Source organism: Tachysurus fulvidraco, chromosome 1, assembly GCF_022655615.1.
Source record: "Tachysurus fulvidraco isolate hzauxx_2018 chromosome 1, HZAU_PFXX_2.0, whole genome shotgun sequence".
In the NCBI taxonomy this organism is placed as follows: Eukaryota; Metazoa; Chordata; class Actinopteri; order Siluriformes; family Bagridae; genus Tachysurus; species Tachysurus fulvidraco.
In genome coordinates, this window is record NC_062518.1 from 49,419,577 (window position 1) to 49,447,489 (window position 27,913).

At 35.0% G+C, this 27,913-nt stretch overlaps 1 protein-coding gene and 2 long non-coding RNA genes across 22 annotated transcripts in view; 2 read left to right on the plus strand and 1 right to left on the minus strand.

The window, feature by feature from the left end:
- Positions 1–27,913, plus strand: part of LOC113661210 (butyrophilin subfamily 1 member A1-like) — a 322,944-nt gene that overhangs the window by 246,655 nt on the left and 48,376 nt on the right. For 6 of the 20 annotated variants that reach the window (XM_047813572.1, XM_047813577.1, XM_047813612.1 and 3 more), the window contains 6 exons: positions 15,080–15,100; positions 16,118–16,144; positions 16,580–16,606; positions 16,873–16,899; positions 18,147–18,170; positions 19,539–19,565. The exons of 7 other annotated variants lie outside the window; for them this stretch is intronic. In XM_047813572.1, the coding sequence (XP_047669528.1) occupies positions 15,080–15,100; positions 16,118–16,144; positions 16,580–16,606; positions 16,873–16,899; positions 18,147–18,170; positions 19,539–19,565 (153 nt within the window). Of the gene's footprint in view, positions 1–8,340; positions 8,495–13,175; positions 13,527–13,734; positions 14,014–14,267; positions 14,370–15,079; positions 15,101–16,117; positions 16,145–16,579; positions 16,607–16,872; positions 16,900–18,146; positions 18,171–19,538; positions 19,566–27,913 lie in introns of those variants that run through there. 7 more of the 20 variants (XM_047813600.1, XM_047813619.1, XM_047813607.1 and 4 more) reach the window with 6 other exon arrangements.
- On the minus strand, positions 20,904–22,662 carry LOC125141435. Its single transcript, XR_007140803.1, has 2 exons — positions 21,891–22,662; positions 20,904–21,391 (listed from the first exon to the last, which is right to left on the minus strand). It is a non-coding gene; the product is annotated as an uncharacterized LOC125141435 (long non-coding RNA).
- On the plus strand, positions 26,814–27,861 carry LOC113634111. The gene is made up of 3 exons (XR_007140843.1): positions 26,814–26,960; positions 27,066–27,359; positions 27,724–27,861. It is a non-coding gene; the product is annotated as an uncharacterized LOC113634111 (long non-coding RNA).

A 27,913-nucleotide genomic window follows, 5' to 3' on the forward strand; every position in this document is an offset into this window, starting at 1 on the left:
TAGTGCTGCCTTTGACACGGTAGATCACACCATACTCTTACATAGACTGGAAAACTGGGTAGGGCTTTCTGGGATGGTCCTCAAATGGTTTAAACCATACCAAAAAGGGAGAGGTTACTATGTGAACATAGGTAACCATAAATCTGAGTGGACATCCATGACATGTGGAGTCCCACAGGGCTCAATTCTTGCACCGCTTCTCTTTAAATTGTATATGCTCCCAATTGGTCAAATAATGAAAAAGAACCAAATCGCTTACCACAGCTATGCAGATGACATCCAGATATACTTAGCCCTGTCCCCTAATGACTACAGCCCCATTGACTCTCTATGTAAGTGCATAGATGAAATTAACAGTTGGATGCATCAAAACTTCCTCCAGTTAAACAAAGACAAAACTGAAGTCATCGTATTCGGAAATAAAGATGAAACTCTCAAGGTTAACACATACCTTGACTCTAGGGGTCTAAATACACAAAATGAAGTCAGAAATCTTGGTTTAATTTTAGAGTCTGACCTTAATTTCAGTAGTCATGTGAAAGCGATAAGCAAATCAGCTTACTACCATCTCAGAAATATAGCCAGAATTAGATGTTTTATCTCAAGACAGGACTTAGAGAAACTTGTTCATGCTTTCATCACCAGCAGGGTGGATTATTGTAATGGACTCCTTACTGGGATCCCCAAAAAGACTATTAGACAGCTGCAGCTCATACAGAACGCTGCTGCCAGAATTCTGACCAGAACAAAAACATCTGAGCACATCACTCCAGTCCTCAGGTCCTTACACTGGCTTCCAGTTACATTTAGAATAGATTTTAAAGTATTGTTACTGGTTTATAAATCACTTCATGGCTTAGGACCGAAATACATTACAGATATACTAACTGAATATAAACCAAGCAGACGACTCAGATCATTAGGATCGGGTCAGTTAGAGATACCAAGGGATCACAAAACAAGGTGCGTCAGCATTTAGTTATTACGCCACCTATAGCTGGAATCAGCTTCCAGAAGAGATCAGATGTGCTTCAACAGTAGACACTTTTAAATCAAGATTAAAAACACATCTGTTTAACTCTGCATTTACTGAATGAGCGCTGTGCTGCTTCACACTGACTGTGCTGCTTCACACTGACTGTGCTGCTTCACACTGACTGTGCTGCTTCACCCTGACTGTGCTGCTTCACCCTGACTGTGCTGCTTCACCCTGACTGTGCTGCTTCACACTGACTGTGCTGCTTCACACTGACTGTGCTACTTCACACTGACTGTGCTGCTTCACCCTGACTGTGCTGCTTCACGCTGACTGTGCTGCTTCACCCTGACTGTGCTGCTTCACACTGACTGCACTTTTTATCCAAATCACTTTTACTTCTGTTTTATTCTTTTTAACATATTTTAAACTGTTTTTATTAAAATCACATTTATTTTCTTTAATTGTTATTTTTTTGTTATCATTTTATCGTGTTTCTTATTTTTCATATATATTTCTTTTTCTCTTTTTTAAACTGTTTTCTAATGTCTATGTAAAGCACTTTGAATGACCTCTGTGTATGAAATGTGCTATACAAATAAACTTGCCTTGCCTAAAGGTCTCAAAAAAGATGGCACAGTGGCATATTACCATGGTGTAGAATCTCCTTTTCAAAACAATTTGAAGATGTCTGGGCATTGAGGTTATGAGTTTCTGAAGTTTTGGTAGCTGCTGGAGATTTTATGACAAAGCCAAGATTTTATGACAATGCTGTTGTAATAGCTGCAGTATTTGGTTTTGCATTGTCCTGCTGAAATACACAAGGCCTTCCCTGAAATAGATGTCCTCTGGAGGGGAGCATATGTTGTTCTAAAACCTTTATATACCTTTCAGCATTCATGGTGCCTTCCAGAACATACAAGCTGCCAACACCATATAAACTTATGCACACCAATACTGTCAGAGATGCTGGCTTTTGAACTGAACACTGATAACACGCTGGAAGGTCTCCCTCCTCTTTAGCCCGGAGACAAGGTGTTCGTGATTCCCAACAAGAATGTTACATTTGTACTCGTCTGACCATAGAACACTTCCACTTTGAAACAGTCCATTTTAAATAAGCCTTGGCCCACAGGACAAAACGGCGCTTCTGGACCATGTTCACATATGGCTTCCTTTTCGCGTGATAGAGTTTTAGTTAGTGTGGTATGTGGTAGCCTAGTGGTTGAGGTGTTTGGCTACCACTCGGAAGGTCGTGAGTTTGATTCCTATGTCTGGGCAAGACCCTTAGCTCTCAATTGCTCAGTTATATAAAATTGAATGAGATAAAAATGTAAGTCCCTCTGGATAAGGGTGTCTGCTAAATGTAAATGTTAGTTGGCATCTGCAGATGGATTGTGTTTGCCTGTTATCGGTATTTGTCATATATTTGTCAAGGGCCAAATTGCAATAGCTGTGAGCAATTTATACTCCTCACTTCTGTGTTGACACATTGTGTGTTTGTGTGTGTGTGTGTGTGTGTGTGTGTGTGTGTGTGTGTGTGTGTGTGTGTGTGTGTGTGTGTGTGTGTGTGTGTGTGTGTGTGTGTGTGTGTGTGTGTGTGTGTCCACTGCTGCTGCATGTGACTGTTTTATGTTAAATCATCCAGAGGAGATTACACTGACTGGTGTTTTTTAGTAGCATTAATACATTAACATTTGTACATTTTACAGAAACAGTCATATTGGGAGCCTATTATAGGACTTAAATATTTAATTAAACCTTAATTTTGCATGCTGGTTGCATTTTTTCACATTAATCTGCAGGAACAATAAACTTCATGTGCAGTTTAAATAACAGTGTATGGAGACATTTAGAAGATGAACGCAGTGAAAAGCAGTTAGCGCTCTTCGAGAAGAAAGAGCATTTCTCCCTGAAAAGAAGCAAGTAAAATAAAGGTATGTAAAGGTTAAATGCTTCGTGAAATCGATTACTTTCATTCATAACTAATGAGGTCTGGAAGAAAACTCCAAATGCAACTAAAACAATTGTAACTACATTAGAACTGCTAATGAAATATTCACAAATGTTACCTAGTAAATTATTATATTCTTTATATTCTGTGGCACTAAGCTATAGATCCATTAAACATTTACTGTGTAATTTCCACAAAGTTTAGTTCAAATAGTTTAGCAATCGATGGCCTTAAAAAATGATTGTTGTTATTAAATCTCCTGTTCCCAGTAATTTATGCAAAACAGAATATACAGTACATATACTGTACAGCTAAAATATAACATATGGTTGTGGAATGTGATTTTTTAACTATGACCATAAGTGATCATACTGTAGTTCAAAAGGCATTTAAGTTCATCTTTAATTTAATGAAACTCTGTAACAATATTAAAGCTTATATAATAAATGTATAATATAATGTAATACTAACACCAATGTGTAACGGTGCCCCTGACTTACTACATTAGCAGAATTATAGTCAGTAAGAACCTGTCAATCTTTATAAGTTTCATGTCAGCAGTATTCCCTAAGTGCAGTGGGCTCCTTCAGCAGGATAATGCTCTGTCACACTGCAAACATTGCTCAGGAATGATGTTGCACACAATAAAATAAATCATAATGACTAAAAAGTAGAAACATTCAGAACTCATACATGAAGAAATATATACATGTAGACTTTCTCCAAGATAACGTTTGCTTTAATAATGTCTCGCTGAGCTCGATATCACTTAGCATAGCAATATGTCTTTACAAACAGAAAAATAAAATAAAATGTATAAACTGTATATTTCAGGTTGGTTAATCCTGTTTCTTGCTCTGGAAAGTTTGATCTCCTCAAGATGATTTTTCACAGCCGTCATAAAACGGTCACGTGCATCAACATGAAACGTCAGAACATGTCACTGACCAATCAGGTAGCACTTACACTATGAATATTAATGAAGCTCCCTCTGCTGTCCATCCTTTTAGACATTTGCTTATTAGTGCTGATAAAGAGATTTTAACCTGAGATTTTTATTTCTAAATAAAAGATGAATCTGATTGTGTTTGTGTTTGATGACGTTTTAAACAGAGTTTTGTTTGTTTTTATCTACACAGACATCAGCAGCTGAACTTTATACATTTTATTGATTAAATTAAAGTCAGTTTTTCAAATTAAAGTCAGTCAGTAAAGCCAGTCAGTTTTCCCTTATACATGCACCTCATAATAAAATCTCCCTGAGGAGAAACTCTGCTTTCCAAGGGCACATTAAACCTCTGTCATGCATTAGGGCAATTCTGTCATTTGTCTCCATGTGTCACTTGTTTTCCATCAGCAGACAGGAGGAGATTTGTGATAAGCTGTATCAAGATCCAGAGTCACATCCACTGAGAGAAACACAATATTAAATCATGCAGTGATTATTAATTTTGCTGATTACATTATACTGCTGTTGAATTTCACCAACAGTGATGAATAATATTAACGTACTTATGAAATATGTATTAAATATTTTATTACTGGATTTTAATGAAATGTTGAGGAAAGCTGAGCATGGTCATTTGTAAAAATCTTTGCCTTTTTCCCTTTAAAAGTTCAGTGCACTTTTCAGAGGCTTATATAATAAATATTGCTAACTGATAGTAAGCATACAATTATTAATGAACTGAGATTTTTAATTTAAAAAATAGGTGGCTCTGTTTGGTGTATTTTCTTATTTGTGTTCCAGCTCTATGTTAAAAGGTCTTTGGCAGGTCTCATACAGTCATTTAAACTTTTATTAATTTATGATGGATTTAGGAATAATGTGACATCAATAAACAGGGACGCTTGTGCTGGTCTCCCTGTCCCCCTAACACTGAGAGAGAAGGTGGAGGTTGTGGGGGTGTTTGTGGGTCTGGTCTCCTTTTATGATGTGAAGTCCAGATCTCATATCTACTCATTCATTGGTCAGTCTTTCACTGAGAACCTCCATCCATACTTCAGTCCTAGTCTAAATGAAGGAGGTTTAAATAAATTAGGTAAAAATTCAGCACCACTGATCATCTCTCCAGTATTTAATAATGGATGAAAAAAGGGATTTAATACCTTGGTTATTATTTCAAAAACAACAGAACAACGATGTAACAAAAAGGTTTAAATACTAACAAAAAATCTGAGTTTTACTTTTTAAAGACAAAAAATCTAAATTGATTTGGCAATATATACAAATCTCTCATTGAAATCTGTACATAAAATTTATACTGAATTTATCTTTTTAATTAATAATATCAAACCATAGAGTCTGTGATTACAATTTCAATTATTTATCATTGCAACTTTTATGCAACTTTAATTACTCTATTACTCAACTCACTTTGGGCTTCTGAAACTTTGTCATTAGAAGATTTATATTGTTACCATACAGAGCTAACACTCTTAGGTGTTATTTTGAGATATCTTTATCTCAGTTACTTTAGGTCTTGGAATGAAAAAGTGAATATATAATTAAACATATACATCATGCAATTGTACCAGGAATTACTGTTGATCACAAGGGAAAACACACCACAGTCAAGCCAGACACACAGCAAAAATAACAGTGTGCTAATAAATAAGACTAGCTTCAATAATACCCTGAATTTTCTTCCCAGTATAATCTGGTTTTATTTTTTAAGCTCAGTAAACATCCTGACACTGCCATAGCGAAAAGATTCATCCTTGTTATTATACTCATAGGGTTTAAGGACAAATCATTTTAATGTAAATTTTAAATTCACTTTTGATAACATAGTTCCAATAACATAAGCATAGCAGATCTGTGTCATAATATACTTTCAAATATAACAGTGAAAAGAGATCATGAGAGTCTTGAGAGAACTTGTGGAAAGAAAATACAGGACAAGGTGCGCTGCCGGTTATATATAAGACACAATATATGACCTGGACATCTGAATGAACCATTTGTGTGTGAGTTACCATGGATCATGGTGCTGTGTTAAAGCAAAGACAGAGCTGAGGACTTAGTAAGTAATCCTAGCCAAATAAAGTGCAACTGTGCAACCTGGTGCAAACAGTGCAGGACAAGACAAAAAAAGACAGTGCAGGACAAAAGACAGTGCAGACAAAAAATTACAAGACAATACACAAAAACAGCACCAAGCAGTGTAAATGCTGTATGTTCAAACTATATTGTCCAGTGCCTCCATTGAGTGGAGCTGCTTGAATGGACTGTATACTTTGGGGGCCTATACGGATTGCTGAGGAAAAAAAGGAAAGAAAACAAACATTAAAAAAAAAGAAATATGGGTAGACATTGTGTTGGATGTATTTCTGCCTTCTAATAACACTGTGAATCTATGGTAATATTTTTGTTAAGGTGTGTGTTGATGTATTTTGTATCCTTCATGTCATGGTGCTGGAGTGGTGTTAAGTTTAATCACCATCCGGAGTGGGGGTGGTGTTGTGGGAGAGGGCAAATAGGAGCTGCCGCTTTAAGATCGCTATCTAGGTGTTGTAGTCCACATTGAAGTGCATTGTGGGTAATGTAGTTCGCGACATGTGCTGAGGTGACGTGCGCTCTCACTGTGTGCTGTGTAGGTGAAATCAGGGGGAAAGTTTGTACTCTGCTTTGTTTAAAGTTCACTCAAGTCAAGTCAGTCCACCCGGGAGCTGTTTTTCACTGTAAACACTGACCACACGATAACGAGTAAAAGAACAAGATGAATCAGTCATTTTGTCCGTCTCATTTTTTGCACTAACATGAATTGACGAGTTGTTACGCTGCTGCCAGGAATCACTGAAGCGGAGAAAGTAACAAGAGGGAGTCTGCAAACCTGAGCGACTTGTGAGGGTGGTGATGCTTCCTGTAGCATGAGGGATTTGTAATGATAAAGAAAAGAGGAGACAGTGCATTAGATCCTCTATGGGGTTTACTTACCTCTCTCTGCTGAGCCTGAGATATATAAACACACACACACACACACACACACACACACACACACACACACACACATACACATACACACACACACATGATTATTATTAAACTTTATAATTCTTAGACTTTTGGACTTCACTGTGTGTTCAGCATTACATTATACATTTTTAAGTTATTTATAAAGTTTAAAGGACTTCTGTAATAATCATTAAAGATGATTCGCTATCATTTTATCAAATTATTAGTTTTGTTAAAGGCATCAATTGAACGATTTGTAAATATGTTTTTTTTATAACAGTAATATTTGATGTACGAAAGAAATGTCAACAGCAAGTAATAACAACATATAGTTGTGCTATTGCAGTTGGCATACATTGGGAGAATTTGCAAGATGTGTACTATTTTATAAATAAAACATATGTGAGAAGGCAAAACAAATGTACTTTATTGCTTATAGGACTCAAGTAAATATGTAAGGCATAACAGAATGGCACAATCATCAAACATAACATAACAAAAAAGAAAATAATCGCTGTTCAACAGCTTGCATACCTTTAGTACTACAGTCAATATGGTGTATTTCCCCCTTCGGCATTAATGATGGCATGCAGACTTTTGTAATAATTCTGCATTAAGTCTTTAATTCTCTCAGTTGATATGGCTGCCCATTCTTCCTGGCAAAATGTCTCCAGTTCCTGTAATTCTTTTAGGCTGCACAAACTGCACAACTGAGATCTCCCTAAATTGGCTCAATGATATTAATGTCAGGAGACAGTAATGGGCTCCAAAACCTTCACCTTTTTCTGCTGTAGCCATTGGAGGGTCAATCCTGCCTCACGCTTTGGATTATTGTCATTTTGGAACATCCGAGAGCTTTCCTTGTTCAGCTTTCATGCTGTAGAATGCAAACTGTCTAGTATTTTCTGATAACATGCTGCATTCATCTTGCCATTACTTTTTTTGCTAATTTCCTGTACCACTGGAGCTCACTCCATAGTGTTTATGGTTGTGACTATAAACTTAAATTCTGGTCTAAATATTAAATATTAGAGTTTTTATGATAATTCACTAGGAAATCAATATCAGATGGTTAAAATAGAAAAGTTTAATCGACCGAAATAGCACAATATCATGATCACTTATCCTGTAAATAATAAACAATCTGTTACAGATGGAAAACAATAAAAAAAATTCCCCATAATTATAGGCATATTTGATATTATTTACAGCTATGAACAATTACACAATGTCTGCTTAATATCATCTATAAGCCAGCCATCAGCCATAAGTCACAATTAAGCTCCTCTTTACGGAATCATAACAAAGTTTTTCAAACAGAATTTTTCAACCACATTTAAACCTTTGGGCTTAATTTTTAATCATGTTTAAAGAAATAAGTTTTAACCAATTCAATGTGCAGCAAAGTTACAGGAAGAGACAAAGAGGAAGCTTCTGTAGAAAAAAGGTGTGACTACTGAAAAGGTATCACGTGATACAAAATGAAACTGAAAGTGTTGACTTAGACAAAGAAGCTTCTAGCGTCGTCTTACGATACACTGTCTATCAGGGAAAATGCTTTGGTGTGTGACTCTTATTCTTGTCAGCTTTATTGAATCTCGATCAGGTATGAAAACTGTGTGTGTGTGTGTGTATGTGTGTGTGTGTGTGTGTGTGTGTGTGTGTGTGTGTGTATGTGTGTGTGTGTGTGTGTGTGTGTGTGTGTGTGTTTGTGTGTTTGTGTGTGTGTTTTGTGTGTGTGTGTGTGTGTGTGTGTGTGTGTGTGTGTGTGTGTGTGTGTGTGTGTGTGTGTGTGTGTGTCTGTGTGGAGTGACAATATTAAAAATGATAGTTTACTTTAAGGCACAATTTATGTCACATTTTAAATAGAAAAAACAAAGTTCATTTGCATTTCCTGTCTTTCGAGTTACAACCCTGACATATTTTAATCTCAATAGAAATTCACCATTTGCTATTTCACTTCCTCTGGTGTCGTGTACAGAACCTGACAAAACTTAAATGTGATCGCAATTCCTTTTGCATTTGCGTTTCCAACATCTGCACGTAAATAAATTATTATTGGGGGGGGGGGGTCATTCACGGTCAAGCACCTCATGGTCAGTGAACAGGACAGAACACGTGTGAATTATTTCTCTACTGGTTACCTCTTACTGTAAAGACATATAATTTTAGACAGGTTAAGTGAGTTTGTGGCCTTAACAAATAGCAACAATAATAATGTTTTCACCAACATCAGAGAAGTGAATGAAAGGCTTTCTGTCTGTATTTAATAACAAAAAAGTTAAAAACAAAATTTAAATGTTTGTTCTCCAATAAAAACTTGATTAGCTGCACTGTAAGGGGTGGAAGTATAATCTCTCTGGATTGTAACCAGTTCTGTACATCTCTCCAAAAGGGTTGTACAAATGCACAAAGAAAGAAAGAAATGTCTAAACTTTCAATAATAGTTTCACAATTTTACACAATTTATAATATATTAATACACAATTATTCACCTCAAGATTGAATTTTAGTCTTAAAAACTTGCTTCTGGGATAAATCTCATTTAACTTTCTTAGGCTTTGTAGGAAGAGGAGTAGATGGATACATTATAATAGGGTTTGGGTAAACTGCTTGTAAAAGATTTAATATAACTCTATTTGTACATTTTTTATCACAAAAGTACTGGGAAAACCTTGGAGTACTTTATCTTTAACCATTAGTTACAGACAGACAATATACTGTTTTAAGAAGATAGCACACTGGTAGGCACGGGCAAGAGTAAAAAGGTTCACAATTTATTTGTTCTGTTGCGCAACAGGACCCAACAATCCTCGTGTAGCATGAGAGAGGAAAGGCCCTGATCATTCATTATACTGTGATTCTATAGACATGATTCAAACACAGAGACTGAAGGAAGGAAAACATCCTCAATCATTGGCTAGATGCATAACGACTGTTTGTCTCCTGATCAGGAGAATCTTACCCTTACCGAGGTCTGCATAGAGTTGTTTATGAGCCAACTCGTCTCCAGCTCATTCTGACACTCTAATATTTCATACAAACAATCTCTGGTAATAACAATTTCTAGTCACAACCAACTTCTGGTCCTGCACACAGAAGGTCAGAACTTCACAAACAGCTTCTTAGTAAAAATATCGTCACAATACCAAAAAGAATGATTATTTTGGATGAAGGACTTTAACCATTTTAATTTTAAACACCATTTATCATGTTGAAATCAATTGCATTTATTCCCCATCTCCATGTTTTTAATCAGATCCTCTTTTGTAATGTTTTGACACTTATTCTTCCATATTAATTTAAAATTTACTCTATTTATTAATTTTATCATACATGTTGATGGTAAGGAGAAGGCTGGGTAAATGATCCTGGATAAACTATCCATCTTAGACAGAAAGATCCTGCCAAAAATTGTAAGATGTCTCTGCAGCCATCTGTTTAAAATTTATTTACATTTATCTATATTATCCATGTATTTTTATCCGTTATATATTTTTAGATATAATGATTCCCAAATACTTTACTTCCTTCTTAATTTGCATGTTGTATAAAGACTTTAGTGGACAGTTATGTAGAGTTTACATCTCACATATGACTAGATCACATATGACAGCTCCGGGTGTGTGTTCACGGTGTGTGTTCACTGCTGTGTGTGTGCACTTTGGATGGGTCAAATGCAGAGAACGAATTCTGAGTATGGGTCACCATACTTAGCCATATGTCACGTCACTTTTTCACTTTCAGATTCAACATTAAACCTGAATTTTTTATTAGTATGGGATAGCAGTTCTGCAACCATTATAAATAATAGTGATGAGTTACCACAATCTTTACAAATTCCTCTTTTAATTAGAAATCTTGGACAGGTTCAATGACCCAGAGCTACAGAGCTATTGATATCATAATATGACTTCTTTATGAAATTAATAAAACACACAGAGTTAAAGAGTAAATAAAAACTGCACATATTCTGAATATTGAATTATGTGGCTGTTTTTACAAAGACAAGTAGGAAACGCCATTGCAAATATTATTTGCCATTCCTTTTTAATATTGTCCACAAAATCGCTGCATATGTGTGTGTGGCTGTTTAATAGAATTGTAAGCTTGTTTTATCAAATCTGATATTTTCTGCTTATATTTTTATTTGGTTGTGTGTGAAGATTCTCAGTCATCCATGTGAGTTTATCTGGGTTGAGTCATGTCAAGTGAACTTCTTTCTAATTAGATCACAACGTTTCACTGCTCACCTGAGTAACTTCTTTAGGCTGAGGGAAGTTGGCGGGAAGTTAGAAAGAAGTCCAGTTGATATATTGATATGACTCCAGGCTCAACTACCAAACTCTGAGTTCATTTAGTCAGAACATTTAGTTAGAACATTTGTTTTTGAGAAAACTGATTTCTGGAGTGACAAATGGCAACTTAAAAATCTAAAATTCTTATTTGTGAAAAATTACAAAGGCCACCACTTGGCAACATGCTGCAGATGCACAAAGCACATAGAAATGTATAAAACAGATGCATTAAACTGGCAGTAAGCTCAGAGAGGCTCGGAAACAGCATCTGCAAGTTCTTCCGCATACTGCACACATTAACACACTTGAAGCCACAACGACTGCATGTAGAGACACGCTGTAATCTGAGAAAACATCAGAACCACTGCAATAAACTGAAAACACAGCATACGTTGTTGATAAGGAAATGGAATGTTTTAAAAGAACATGTGCTATCAAGTTTTTATTTATTGTCTTTTGCGTATTGCATTTTTTGTACTTTTTGTATTGTCTTGTAACTTTATGTCTGCACAGTTTATTGTCCTGCACTGTCTTTTGTCCTGCACTGTCTTGTTTGTCTTGTCCTGCACTGTTTGCACCAGGCTGCACAGCTGCACTTTATGTGGCTAAGACTACTTACATGTCCTTAGCCCTGTCTTTGTTTTATGTAGCACCCTGAACCTGGAGAAACGTTGTCTCATGTCACTGTGTACTGCAACAGCTATATATGGTTGAAAGGACAATAAAAGCTTCTTGACTTGACTTGACTTGACTTGACTTGACTTGACTTGACTTGACTTGACCTGTATAATTATTCTACATCCCATTTCTGAAGTGATAATACAAGCATCATGTGTAAATGCTTTGTTGTTGTAAAGAACATGAAACCTGCACAACACCAGGTTTATTCATACATATTTTCTTCTCTTTTTTAAATTTTATATTAACAACAAAGCACAGATTATTTAGGTATCTTGCTAACGATAAAGGAATTTTCTTGCTTATATACATAAATAAATATGACTAAAACATCAAGCAATAACAATAAAATAGTTTAAGTAAGTTTAACCTGTTCATATAAAGTGCATGTGTGCAAACGTGTTCAAACAGTGCAAGACAAAACAGTGCAAGACAAAAACAGTGCAAGACAAAACAGTGCAAGACAAAAACAGTGCAAGACAAAACAGTGCAAGACAAAAACAGTGCAAGACAAAAACAGTGCAAAACAAAAACAGTGCAAGACAAAACAGTGCAAGACAAAAACAGTGCAAGACATGAGACAGTGCAAACAGACAATACAACACACTTCCTATGGGGGAAATTCTTACTTACAATAATTCCTATAGCACATGAAGACAGCAGAACTACTTTGCAGAGCATTTTATTTATTTTACTTCAGTTCTAACAGTTTATTTTAGTATTATCAGTCTTAGTCTTACTGCGTTTATGTAAGTTGTTCTTAATGCAAATTCATAATGTTAAAGTAATATAAATACAGGTTACCCTACAACCTCTATTACCTCTTCCTGTGTCCTTTTTTTATCCCATGTGGCACCATCAACCACGTAACAGTTCAAGTTACAGTCACATTTTCCCCATTCACATGTTTAATTTGATTTATAATTAGTTGTAAACTTTTATAAACAAAATATGTATTTTTCTAAATTAATTTGTTGATTTATATCTATTTTACATCAGAATATCATTCATCCACCAGAACTGTGTGACTCTGATACGTGACTGTTGGAAACTATTAACATGTATTTAACTTTAATGTTTGCCACGAATGACCTGTATTTCTTTATTGTGACCTTAAATGTTTTTTGTAATACATAAATATTATATATATATTTTTTTCTGACAAAAACAAGTGTTTTTCTGTAAAAATATGTAAAAACTTGCTTCTATATTTAAAATTAATGTATACAATTAAATAAATTCAGTCATGTTGAATGCACAGAATATAGTGATATATTGTATTTTGCTCTTTTTTTTTTCACCACAATACAGAGAGTTTACAGGTTATTGGTCCAGAAAAGCCTCTTGTTGCTGTAGCTGGTGAAGATCTGGTTCTGCCCTGTTTTATCAAACCCAACACCAGTGCTGTGGACATGACAGTGGAGTGGATGAGAATAGAGGAAGTGGCTTCATTAGTGCATCTCTATAGGGATCATGAAGACAGAAATGAAGGTCAGGCTCAGTCCTATAGAGGAAGAACATCACTGTATAAAGAGGAGCTACAGAAAGGCAACACTTCACTCAAACTGTCAGCTCTCAGAGTCTCTGATGAAGGAAAATATAAGTGTCTTGTTGAGGACAAATCCTTGTACGATGACATCACTGTGAAGGTCATTGTAGAGGGTAAGATCATTTTCTGTGATGAAGGTTTCACAAAATTTCAGAAAAACTACATTTTGCCTTGGTTTTAGTATTTAGTGTTGAACCTCAATTGGGAAGATTTCATTACTGATGTTTTATTATTATTGATGTTTTCTTTTCTAGTTGATGTTTATTACTGTCTGTTTGTATCATTAAAATCTAATATTATTTTTTTCTTTATTGTCTGTAGTTCAGGGAAGCCACCCAGTGATAATGATGGAGAGTTTTGATAACTCAGGAGGGATTAATCTAGTGTGTGAGTCCAGAGGCTGGAACCCTGAACCTGTTGTTCTGTGGCTGGACAGAGAAGGAGTCACTCTGACTGCTGAAGATACACAGATACACAGAGACACTGAGGGCTTCAATGTGAAACGCCGCATCTCTGTTTATGATTATAGCGACTCTAACAGGTTTTACTGCAGACTTCAGCAACAACATCACATGATGGAGACAGAGATTATCATCAATAGTAAGTGTCTGTGAATATAAAACTTTTATACTTAAGTTAGATTGTTACATTCTACTGTAATCATTACAGATTAAGGTAATAAATAATGACACATGAGCTTGGTGAACACCATTTACGCATCTGAACTTACATGTTATTTTTATTTTAGCTATTAACAATAACTGCAACACTGTTGTGTGTAATAATACACCTTGTACCTATAAATTAATTGAATGGTTTAAAATATGTGATGTGTTAAATGTGGGTTATTTTAGGTAAAGTCTTTGGTGCTTGGAAGTGGATTGTTGGGATTTCAGTTTCAGCATGTCTTATTGCTGTTGGATTGATCGTAACTGCAGTTTTTTATCACAAGAAAGGTAAAATTTAATTAATTTACAATGGATATAAAAATACTTTCATCATTGTAAAATTGTAAAAGTTTAAAAATTAAGTAAAGACAAATAGAAAAACATAAATTTGTAAAAAAAAAAAAAAAAAAAAAAAAACAACAACAAAAAAAAAACATTAAGTTACAAGAACCAGTTTGCATATGTTTTACATTTGAGTATTTGGCTGTCTTCAGAATAAACCAATCACCTTCAATCTCATTTTAAAAAGTAATTATCATAAAGCTGTCATCAATTACATTATTCTGATTAATTCAAAATAAAGATCAGCTGGATTTTTTCACGTCACTAAGAACAGGATTTCCCTCCAAAAATGTGTAAATTGTCAAGACACAAAAACTTACCAAGGAAGCTGCTAAGAGACATGCAGCAACATTAAAGGAGCTGCAGGAATATATGACAAGTACTGATTACTCTCTCAATGGTTTATTTTAGTTTATCTTTTTACATCGCATCACAAATCTATTTTAACTGGGGTGTATAGACTTTATTCCCATTATATAAGGAGAAAATTACAATCCACAATCTACAGACTCTATACATTTTATAGCTTAACCACAACACAGTCACCAATCTGTCAATCTTGTCAGTGTTGCAGTGCGTAATCATTTTTGATTTGTATAGAATTTCCACAAAATATTTCAAAACAAATTTGTTTTATCAATTTTTTTTATCCACAGAGATGCAGAAGCAGTCCAAAGGTGAGAGAGATTTTTTTTATGTGCTTTTAAGAACATTAATGATTGATATTTTGATTGATTGAACAAATTATAGATAGAACATCTATGAAACAATCAACAGACTCCAACCTCCAACAGACAGACAATTAAAATGTGTTAAATAGTGAGACGTGTCTTCAGTTATGTGTCCACATAAATGTAATCACAAAGGTATCTGGGAAGTTTGTGAGGTTGTTTATGCTGCTGTAGTGATGTAGGTTTCACACAAAAAGTGTTTAAAATGGGTTTAAGACAATGTTAACTGTTTACTGAAATTATTATATTAAGCTGACTGATCTGAGATATGAGTTTTTACAAACTGAAAATTTTTGACATTTGGACAATATAGAATGTTATGAATATAAATTTGATTAACACTTTAGCTTTAGATCATTAAAATGATTTGTCTGGCAGTCATATGAGGTTCATAAAATCAATAAGAATGCTCTATAATAGATATATACCACAGTGTAGGGCAAAAATGTGTTCACCTGCCTTCTGTGAGGTTTATTAATGACATCTACTTCTTACAAGACATGGAACTGAATGGTCAGTACATTTGTACACATTTTGAATGGAGCTCTAGTCTAATACAGATTTTTATCTATGAAGTGCACATGCCTGACTAATGAATGATTTTAATGTCATTAAGTGAGAATAATACATATATTCACTTTAATGAGATTGTTCCTACAGGACCAGTTGGTTTTGGATCATTTTTTCTGACAGTGAATGAAATTATCTTTTAAAATGTTCATTTATTTAATTATTTACTATTTTAATTTATGTCAAATACAATTTTGTTCGAACATATATAACTATTTTATGCGACATGCAAATATTTCCCCTGTATGTAAGTTAGTGGATTACATTATTTTGTAGAATAATATTGCATGTAGGTGAGCACAATGTCTTAGTCACCACATTTCTGCTGTCAGCTCTTCAACTATATCTGACTAATAAGTGTAATGTTAATATTTTAATATTGTCTGTTTTCAGAGTGGCAGAGAAAGAGGCTGTATGTTGGTAATTATACTTGAACTTCTTAACTACTTTATAGTGTCTGAATCACTGTGAGTTGAGATCATGAGTTTCTGTCATCAGCACTGCATGTTATACTGCTGCTTTAATGCTGAGATTTCACCAGGAGAGACTGTGGTTATAAGAAATCTGATGGTGAATGAGCTACACCTTTACCTTTACTGCTGAGCTACATCTACATCATAAGCAGCAGCAATATTTTTCCTCCTTAAAAATAGGTTTAGTTGAGTGTAAACACTGACTACAGTTTACTAGTATAATTTTAGTTGATACCTTACATTTGATATTTTTAATTATTTTGATTAAAATGATGAATGTGAACTAGCATTATATACATTTGTGTGTGTGGTTTAAAATATTTCAAACAAATTTGTTTAAATAAATAAATAGTTTAAATAATCAAATCTGTTTTATCTTCAGAGATGAAGACTGAGAAGGAGTTCACAGGTGAGAGACTTTTGTACTATTAAGAACATATTGATTACAAATTATAGATAGAACATCTATGAAGCAATCAACAGACTCCAACCTCCAACAGACAGACAATTAAAATGTGTTAAATAGTGAGACGTGTCTTCAGTTATGTGTTCATACTGAATTAAAGTAATCACAAAGGTATGTTAACTGTTTACTGAGAATTTTACAGATAGGGTGTGTGTGTGGTCAGAAGTAAATAAGTGTGATATTAATATTTTAATATTGTCTGTTTTCAGAGTGGCAGATAGAGAGGCTGAAAGATGGTAATTATACCTGAACTTCTTAACTACTTTATAGTGTCTGAATCACTGTGAGATGAGATCATGAGTTTCTGTCATCAGCACTGCATGTTATACTGCTGCTTTAATGCTGCTTTTTTCCTTCTTAAAATAGGTTTATTTGAGTGTAAACACTGACTACAGTTTACTAGTATAATTTTAGTTGATACCTTACATTTGATATTTTGACTTACTTTGATTAAAATTATGAACTAGGTGAGCTAGCATTTTATACATTTGTGGTTTAAAATATTAAAAAAATATTTGTTTAAATAAATGTGTTTAATCAAATCTGTTTTATCTTCAGAGATGAAGAACAAGGAGTTCACAGGTGAGAAAGATTTTATGTGCTTTTAAGAACATATTGATTGAACAAATTATAGATAGAACATCTATGAAATGATCATCAGACTCCAACCCCTATTGCATGTTTTTCGCCTACATGACTTACCCAACAAAAAGTGGTACAGCTCCCACATACTTTGACACACAGGGGTGAGCCTGGTCTCATTGGAAAGAAGAGATTCTCTATTTTCAGAAACTAGTTTCAGATTGATTCTAGGCCTTATTGCCATAAAGTTCTAGCGGTTTGAATACAGATTTTCCTGTCCGCCTGAGTTGTTTACCTGATAAACTGATTAATCTTATTTTTCTGGAACATGTTAGGGACCAAATAACAACTGAGAGTCATAGCCACATGTCTTGGCTTTCACCAAAAAAAATTTCAAGTCAAAAGACCCAAAAATGGATTTTATATGAATATTTTTCTACGGCCCTGGTCGTCTGGTGCAGCGTTTTTGTGTACTTGTTTACTATATAACTTTGAATTAAAAGACTGCAGGCTCAGTCTGACAAGCCATAAATAAGCCTAGACTCTCTCTCTATCACTCTGGTGTGAAAACAGGCCTGTAACTTGACACCCTGAGCTGTGAGAGGGACAAAAGGTCAGGGATTACGCAAGAATTCTTCTGCGCATCCAGTTCACACAGACACAGGCAAAGAACATACGGCATGTCGTATACCGTTGGAATCGTCTGCTTATTGGCTAAACAGCTGTATAGGTCCCCGCCCATTTCATTGCTATTGGAAGGAGTAATTGTCAGTCAAAGGCGGGTTCCCAAAAATGAGGTCATGCCACCATTGGCTTCTCAGCCGTCTATCTCTGCCATACAAGCACCGATTGGCTCAAATGAGGGCTTAAATTATTTCAAACAAATTTGTTTTATCTTCAGTGATGAAGAACAAGGAGAACACAGGTGAGAAAGATGTTTTGTGCTTTTAAGAACATATTGATTAAACAAATTATAGATAGAACATGTATGAAATGATCAACAGACTCCAACCTCCAATAGACAGACAATTAAAATGTGTTAAATAGTGAGACGTGTCTTCAGTTATTTCACACTAAATAAATGTAATCACAAAGGTATCTGAGAAGTTTGTGAGGTTGTTTATGCTGCTGTAGTGATGTAGATTTCACACAAAAAGTGTTTAAAATGGGTTTAAGACAATGTTAACTGTTTACTGAAATTATTATAATAAGTTGACTGATCTAAGATATCTGAGATGAGAATTTTTACAAACTAAAAAATGTTGACACTTGGAGAATATAGAATGTAATGAATATAAATTTGTTTAAAACTTTAGTTTTAGATCATTAAAATGATTTGTCTGGCAGTCATATGGGCTTCATAAAATCAATAAGAATGCCCTATAATAGATATATACCACAGTATAGGGCAAAAATGTGTTCACCTGCCTTCTGTGAGGTTTATTAATGATATCTACTTCTTACAAGACATGGAACTGAATGGTCAGTACATTTGTACACAGATTTTTATTTCTTAAATGCACATGCCAGAATAGGACTGGGCGATATGGCCGAAAACTGATATCACAATATCAGTGTTTCATATCGGTCGATATTGATATTTTTTATGACCCACTAAAATAATGACTAGGAGAAAAACATATTACATTTAAACCTTTTTATTTTAAACTTAACCTTCCTCTGATCATAATCCCCTCAGTTATTAAGACAGAAATGTCAACAACCAGGAAAACTCAAATAATTAAAATGTAAACATAAGTCTAAAAAGTCACAATTAACACTTAACAATTATCTCTCAACATTTAAGGTGCAAATTGATAGAAAATGTAAGAAATGCTTAATAAAGTGTAATAAAATTGTGCAAAGTGTTAAATATAAACAGAGAAACCTGAGAATATAGTGCAAGTTTAGTGCTAGGAAGTTCACTAGCTGTTCACCTTCTGGTGAATAAAGTGTTTTAAAATATGTGCAGTGTTTTGTAAACATAAATAACACTGAGGTAGACTGAGATACATCTGTAATATAAAACACAACCCTGATACAGTACAGTAACGTTAAAAATGTAATTTTGTTTGAAGATATGAAACTGTTATACTGTATGTGAAAGGCAAAAGGACTCAGTAACGGGGCAAATATTTCCCCTGTATGTAAGTTAGTGATTTACATTATTTTGTAGAATAATATAGCATGTAGGTGAGCACAATGTCTTAGTCACCACATTTCTGCTGTCAGCTCTTCAACTATATCTGACTAATAAGTGTAATATTAATATTTTAATATTGTCTGTTTTCAGAGAGGCAGATACAGATGCTGGAAGATGGTAATTATACTTGAACTTCTTAACTACTTTATAGTGTCTGAATCACTGTGAGATGAGATCATGAGTTTCTGTCATCAGCACTGCATGTTATACTGCTGCTTTAATGCTGAGATTTCACCAGGAGAGACTGTGGTTATAAGAAATCTGATGGTGAATGAGCTACACCTTTACCTTTACTGCTGAGCTACATCTACATCATAGGCAGCTGCAATATTTTTCTTTTTATGTTTGTGAGGTTGTTTATGCTGCTGTAGTGATGTAGGTTTCACACAAAAAGTGTTTAAAACGGTTTTAAGACTTTTAACTGTTTACTGAGAATTTTACAGAGAGGGTGTGTGTGTGTGTGTGTGTGTGTGTGTGTGTGTGTGTGTGTGTGTGGTCAGAAGTAAATAAATGACTGAAATTGACTACTATTCTTACTGATGACTAAATGATCAGTAAACACAGATTTCTGACATTTTGATAGGCGAGTATGAACTTTTTATTTCCATTGTATTAGCAGAAAATTACAATCCATAATCTACAGCCATTGTAATGGCAGATGATCCAATAGAGCAGGAGTCTTCAATCTTATACACAAAGGTCTGGTGTGGCTGCAGTCTTTTAAAGCAGACAAATAAGAGGCATTGCTTGATATCTGAGACTGGATATGAGCTGATTAATGTGGAGTCAGTTGTGTCTGAAAGCCTGCAGCCACATCAACACTGTGGGTAAGATTGAAGAGCCCTGCACTAGTGACACAAAATACAGATATAACTGTGTAGAGGTAGTTTATGTACAGATAAATGCTGCTACAAATAAATCACTACTAAACTGAACAGAGAAACAGATCTAATCTACTCAAAATATTACTGGAAATTATTTATTTAATTTTATTAAATTCATTAAGCATTTGGTATATCAGAACAATATTATAGGAATCTGCAATGAAATTCCATTAATGTTTATAAATCAATTCATGATCAGAAAGAAAGAAAGAAAAGAAAGAAAGGGTAACATCATTTTAAGGCCACCTGCATCGTGCTAGAAAATAAAATGATAGAAAATAATAATAAGGTATTAAACAGTATCTATGGAGTATCTAAGTAAATCTCTAATATTAATATTTTTCTCTTTTCAGAACTGCAGAGACTGAGTGTGGAATACGGTAATTACACCTGATTTTGTGAAAATTTTGGATTTTCTGTTATTGTAATATTTACAGTTCCCTCCAAATGTGTTGGGTTGTAAAGTCAATTACATTTTGCTCTACACTGAACACTGGTTTGAGATCAACATGTGAACATTCAACAATAGATCTGTCAGCAACGCGGGGATAAAACAGACCCAAATGCAGGATAGTGTAAAATAAACAGGTTTTAATAACTAAAAACATGAAACAAAGACACAGACACGACTTCAGACGACAACCAAAGACACCAGAGGATTCTGAACTGCTCGAGGCAACACGGCACAGTTAAATAGACAAGACACATGAGGAACAGTTGTGCAGAGACGGGGAGGAGTAAACAAGTGCGGGGCAGACACGTGACAGGGAACAAAAACAAGAACACGTGGCCAAAGTCCGGGCTGAGTCCTGACAAGATCAGATTTTCATCCTCCTGACATTTACAGCTAGAGGTGTTAAACAACTCAGAAAATGGCACCTTTTGTCTGAACCTGTGTCTTTTCAAGTGATAGAAATGATTGAAATTTGATTGATACGTGTTCCTTGTTGCCCAAAAGTGCCCTGTTAATCACACAGTACTGAATGTTTTCTCTTGATCTGAGCTCCGTGTTTCTCCTCTGAAGCATTGGGTTTAGCCAGTGCAACAATTTGGGAGGATCTGAAAAAAAGAAAGAAATGTGACGATGGTAGTTGATGACAAACATTGTGAGAGCTGTGAAGAAAAAAAACCCCAAAACAGCATTCAGTAACATCACAAACAACCTCCAAAGCAAACCCAAAACACTGCCAGCAAAACACTGGACTTAATCAGGGGCAAAAGTGGAAGGTTTTATATTGGCCAAGTCAAAAAGCAAACCTTAACCAAACTGAGCAGCATTTCACCTCCATTTCACACCCAAAACTAACAATAACTGAAAGAAGCTGCAATACAAGTATTGAAAGCATCACAAAAGAAAAAATTCAGTCATTTGTGTACATTGGTGTATATATTATGATGTGTTTAATGTGACTTTATTTGGACTATATTGTCATTAAACTACATGTTTTCACAGAGTTATTAAAGAAGAAGCAGTATGCAGGTAAGAATAATTCTTTACAGTTAAATGCCCCAGATTAAAACCATCCTAAGTGTAATAATACAGCACAGAACTACCCACTTTTAGGGCTTTTGTTGCCCCACATTGCTACCACATGCTCCTCTGCTTTCAGGTGCGAATCCACACAGGATGCAAAACAAACCTAGAGACAGAGACATAAGCAGGTCAAAGTCACAGCACAAACCTCATAACACAAGCAGGTAGCAACAGGTAGCCAAAGTACAATAATAGTCCACCAGCGCAGGTCTTTAATCCACCATGGTCACTATCTATAAACAGGAAATAATCCACACACGGGAAATAATCCACGGGGAAAATGGGAGAGCAAAAATAGCAAAAAACCCCAAAAAACTAACAGAAAAAGCGCCAGAGCCGAAAAGCAAAAGAAAGCGCAGCAGCAAAAAGAGCAGGACTGAGAAATAACTAGAACAGGAGGACGGTGAGAAAAGTCACAGATCACGACGTAACTGTAGAGAGATCATCTGGTGAAAATCACGCAGAAACACTTAAATAGCGCTGCCGGGATTCAGAGGCTGCTGACCGGTAAGTGACGTCACCAATGAGCGCCGCAAACTGGAACTCCGGAGGAATCCGCTGACATCAAGTCAATATTCACATCTATTTTTTCACTGTTCACTAATTCACATTCAATATGTCAGTGTTTCAACATAGAAAAGTCAAGTTTATCGTCCGTGTTACTCAGTGTTAGGTAAAGACAATCGAGCCTGGAACATGTTGTACAGTTTTGTGTCCTGACATTAAATAAACACACAAAGGTTTTAGTCCAAATTACAGACTTGGAGTAAATCACTGTTCTTTCCCCTTCACTGTTCAGCTTTATGATTGGATTGAATTCAGATGATGATTTAATATTTTTACCTGTTTACTCACATCACACACTGTGTTTCTCTCAGTGGATGTGACTCTGGATCCTGATACAGCTCATCCATCTCTCATCCTGTCTGATGATGGAAAAGAAGTGACAGATGGAGACAGACGACAGGATCTCCCTGATACACCACAGAGGTTTGATCCAGGTTTCTGTGTTCTGGGAAATCAGAGTTTCTCTACAGGGAGATTTTATTATGAGGTGCAGGTCAGAGGGAAAACTGACTGGACATTAGGAGTCGTGAGAGAGAACATTAACAGGAAGAGCAAGAAGACTAGACTGAAACCTCAGAATGGATTCTGGACTGTGGGGCTGTGGGATAAGAATCAGTATAAGGCTTGTGCTGGTCCCTCTGTCCCCCTCACACTGAGAGAGAAGGTGGAGGTTGTGGGGGTGTTTGTGGATTATGAGGAGGGTCTGGTCTCCTTTTATGATGTAAAGTCCAGATCTCATATCTACTCTTTCACTGGTCAGTCTTTCACTGAGAAACTCTATCCATTCTTCAATCCATGTTCAAATTATGGAGGTAAAAATTCAGCACCACTGATCATCTCTCCTGTATTTAAGACTGAATGAATTTTCACCTCACAAATATAATCATCTATTAAATGTTGAGAATAAAAAGAAACACTTTACTTTTTTAGTTAAATTTTAGAAACACATTTTCCCTTTTAAAATGCTGTACAGATTATTTTAATACCTGGTTTTAATTGTAATCCTAAAGTCTGTTTTTATTATTATTTGACATTATGGTTGTGCAACTTTGTCATTACAAATCACATATAAATAAAGATCATTTACAGTTTACTCTGATTTTTTACTGTAGAATTTAATTTGATCAATAAAATGTGAGCAGGATTTAAATGTCCACAAGCACGAGAAGTGACACTGTGACACGAGAGTGTTAGAGCTCTGGCTCCCTCTGGTGGTGATAAAGTGCAAGTGGAACTGTTACTATCTAATACTACTACTAAATAATAATAATAATAATAATAATAATAATAATAATAATAATAATAATAATAATAATGGTAAACAACATAGATCATAGTGATTTTTGTATCAGGCCACACAATCTTTAGATGAAAAAAAATACTGAAAATATATAAATGTAATGTGACATGTTTCTTATTACCCAGATGTGTCCTGTTAGATTGATCATTTAAATAATAAATAGTTCTGAACATCTACACTTGGTTTTACTTGTGAAGACTGAATGTGTTGTTAAAAAGTAAAACATTTTATATTTCTCATCTTTGACAGACTCTATTATATTATAATTGTTGATTCACTGTGTTCTCTGTGTTAATGAAATGATTTAATAAAATTTGACAAGGCAGTGGGCCACTCTGTATATCTCTCTGTTAAAATACTCAAATGAATAAAATTACTTTTAATGTCACTGATGTGTACAAAATAATGTAAAAGAATATACGACTTAGATAGTTAGATAGTTTACATGAAATATAAATTTCTTATCAAAACATGTGATTTCAGTTTTTATACTAAACTAGTTTGAATTATGTAAAGTAAGCACATATAAAATGTTCCATATTAATGTAAATGATGTAAATACATTGACATCTTGTGAGGATGTCATCTGACAAACTATTATTGCTGTATTGATTGTTGGCTGCTGCAGAATTCCACTGGCTTGGGTTTGATCCTTTGTTGCTCCCTAGAGAAAGTGTGGAGATTTATTTATACAGAGCTTTTAAAATATTGTGGTGGACCAGTTGGTGTTGGATAACTTTTTCTGACCGTGAATGAAATTATCTTTTAAAATGTTCATTTATTCACTCAATTTTTTGTACATTTCTGCTGTCAGCTCTTCAACTATTGCTGACTAATAAGTGTAATATTAATATTTTTATAAATGTCTGTTTTCAGAGAGGCAGATACTGATGCTGGAAGCTGGTAATTATACCTGAACATCTGAATGAGTAGAAGATATAATAACAATGTTCAGATGTATAACATTGCATAGCTAGATGTGATTCATGGGCAGAAGCAATATTTTTCTAGCTTAAAAATAGGTTTTCTTGAATGTAAACAATGACTGCAGTTTACCAATAAAATTTCAGCTGATAACTGATGATAACCGAACAGCTGATAACCGAAAAAGTTAGCAGGTTTTTTAAATTAAATTAAAAATTAAGACTTTCAAATCATATGCACCAATATTTTATTCACAATAGAACATGGATAACATAACAAATGTTTAAAAAGAAAAAAATTACACTTTAATCCATTAAATGAGCTCATTTCAAATTTGATGGTCTCAAAAAAAGATGACATGAGGTAATTAATGGCTGAAAAGCAAGACATTTTATAAATATTAGCTGGGAGAACATCTAGCAGTTAAGTTAATTGATATTTGGTCTGTAACATGATTAGCTATAAAAAGGGATGTCTTAGAGAGGCAGAGTCTCTCAGAATTAAAGATAGGCAGAGATTCTCTAACCTGTGAAAGTGTGAAATACTTAAAAACAATGTTCCCCAACATCAGATTGCAAAGGCTTTGTAAATCTCATCATCTACAGTGATTAACATTGAAGGATTCAGAGAAACTGGAGAAATCTCTGTGCTTAAGGGACAAAGCCAAAGGCCTTTATTGTGGGCTTCGGGCCCTCAGACGACATTGCATCACTCATCGCATGATTGTTTCAAAGACATTACTAAATGGGCCCAGGAATATTTCCAGAAACCACTGTGAGTAAACACAATGTACCTTGCCAACTAAAGCTCTGTAATGCAAAAAGGCCATATGTAAACATGGTCCAGAAGCGCCATCGTGTCCTTGTGGAAACTGCCCCACGGGTATTCTGGTCACGTCACATGTAGCCCCGCCCCCAAAACAAGCGAAATCAAAAATTTGTACAACATAGACATGTGACATATCAAAACACTCAGAACAATGAGGGGAACTGCCCCACGGTTATTCTGGTACGTCACATGCTCATGTCCGCTCACCTCCAAAAGTATTGGCAGCCTAGCGGTCCAGTAGCTTTCACAATCTTTCTGCACTGGCCTTTGCAAATACTTGCACCGTCAAAGCCAACATCAAAGTTTGTCGCGACGAACTTTACAAATCTAGTTACATGTTGTCCTTATTTCTTATGCTCTTCTTCTTACTGCTCAGACTATGCTTTGTTCGTTTTTGTTTATGGAAAGTTCCAGAGGGACATTCAGAACTGTAACCTCCTGTGTTTCACTCATATAGGGATGAACCCAGCAGAATCAGTAGGTTTTTTTTTGCACAGGCCTGTGTAATGGTTCAATGACCCAATTTTTTGTTCAACAGTAAAAATTTCAAATTTTATTTCTTCTCAGTGGAAGAAACCATAAATAAACAAGAATGCATGTTTTTTCATGTCATTTACATGCAATGAATAAACACGGTCATAACGGCAGGCAATTTGAAAAAACAGCCCTGATATGTAAATGAGGGAGAAATAATTAAATCTAAAGCTTCACAAAAACTAACAATGCATAAAAGCCAGTGTTATTGGTCATCTTTGACATTTCCAAGACTGTAATAAGGGTAAAAAATCCAGTTCACTTTTTTTATATTAAAAATACATCATTGTGTGTATTTTTATGCAGATTTGTGACATCATTAATTAATTAGTAAATAAATATATAGCAGTTTTGATTAGAACTGAGGTTGATTAACAGATTTGTGAAAAAAAATGTATGTATTTTTATATTAGTTTAGTTTCGTGTTTTTAAAATGTCCACAAGGGTTAAGATCATTACCACCTTCATTTTATATTTATCTCATGTTTATTTCACTTTTTGTGTCTTTTATTTATAACAATCTTAACTTTATTTCACAAGAAGCATGTGTATGTGACAAAATGTGTTTGAGATGATTTTAATATAATTATATGTACATGTATAGATTTATATTTTATTCTGTTTATCTGCTTTTCTCTTTCAGTTCCTGTATCAGCTGTCACTACTGTAAAGGTGGAGTTTAATCAGACTGCTGCTCTGCCCTGTAATCGGAGATGTTTTCGTCATGTCACATGGTCTCTGTTCAATAACCCAGATTATATAGTGGCTCGGTGTGATCAGATATCACTGCTGGCTAGCAGAAGGATTTAAAATCTCCCATAATCAGTATCTGAAGAGAGATCTGACCCTCACCATCCCTGTAGCTGATTACAGTAAGAGGAACATATACACGTGTCAGTGTGATGGCAAAGACGTTAATGATGTGCGTCTCAGCATCGAGTGTAAGTGTGTTTACTGCTCTATAGTTTATAAACTCTCACTGATTTAGGTTTAATGTGTTATATTTACATCCAGTTAAAATTCAGTCTGGTGTTTTTTCTCCTCAGCCATCAGATCACCAGTTCAGGTGAATCCTGGTGAAGATCTACAGCTGAATTTACACATATCAGACCAAGTGGAGGTGATCTTTAAACACAGAAATTCAACAGATCCACATGGTGTACAGATCTGCAGTGTGTATAAAAGCTCACTAAACTGTACAGCTGAATACACACAGAGAACATCACTCACTAACACACTTCTTACACTGAGAGGAGTAAAGAGGACTGATGATGGAGATTACATCGTCACAGACACGGAGTATAACGAGAAACTTCATATTTCCTCAGTAACAGTAAGAGGTACGTATTCAGTGTGATTTGTGTCAGTGTGTAAAATTCAACAGTCTGATATTGGTCAGAAATCATCGTGAACATTCAGTTAATATAATAAAATAAAACTTAAAGTTGCTCTGAAACTCGACCGTATGAGAACTTATCATTAAATTCTACATTTTCTACACACAGGTTTGTTTACTAGTAAATAAATTCTCCTGCAGATGATTTACAAATAAATAAATGTTTAAAACTAACACTGTAAATGAGGCCCAGTGGGTGTGTTATTGGTGTTCAGTTAATCACACTCACTGGCACATGGTGTGTGTTAAGTCACTAATAAACACTGTGTGTGTGTGTGTGTGTGTGTTTGTGTGTGTGTGGAGTACAGATCAGAACAAAGATCAGGAGTGTGATCTACCATTGTGGGCGATCATCCTGATAGTGGTGTTGGTGCTTCTGGTTGCTGCACTGATTGGAATAATCCTGTACCTGAGAGAAACATAACACAGTAACCGAAGAGGTGATGTAAGTAACAGAGACATGCAGCAGTGTGACATCAGAGATCACATGACTGTGTG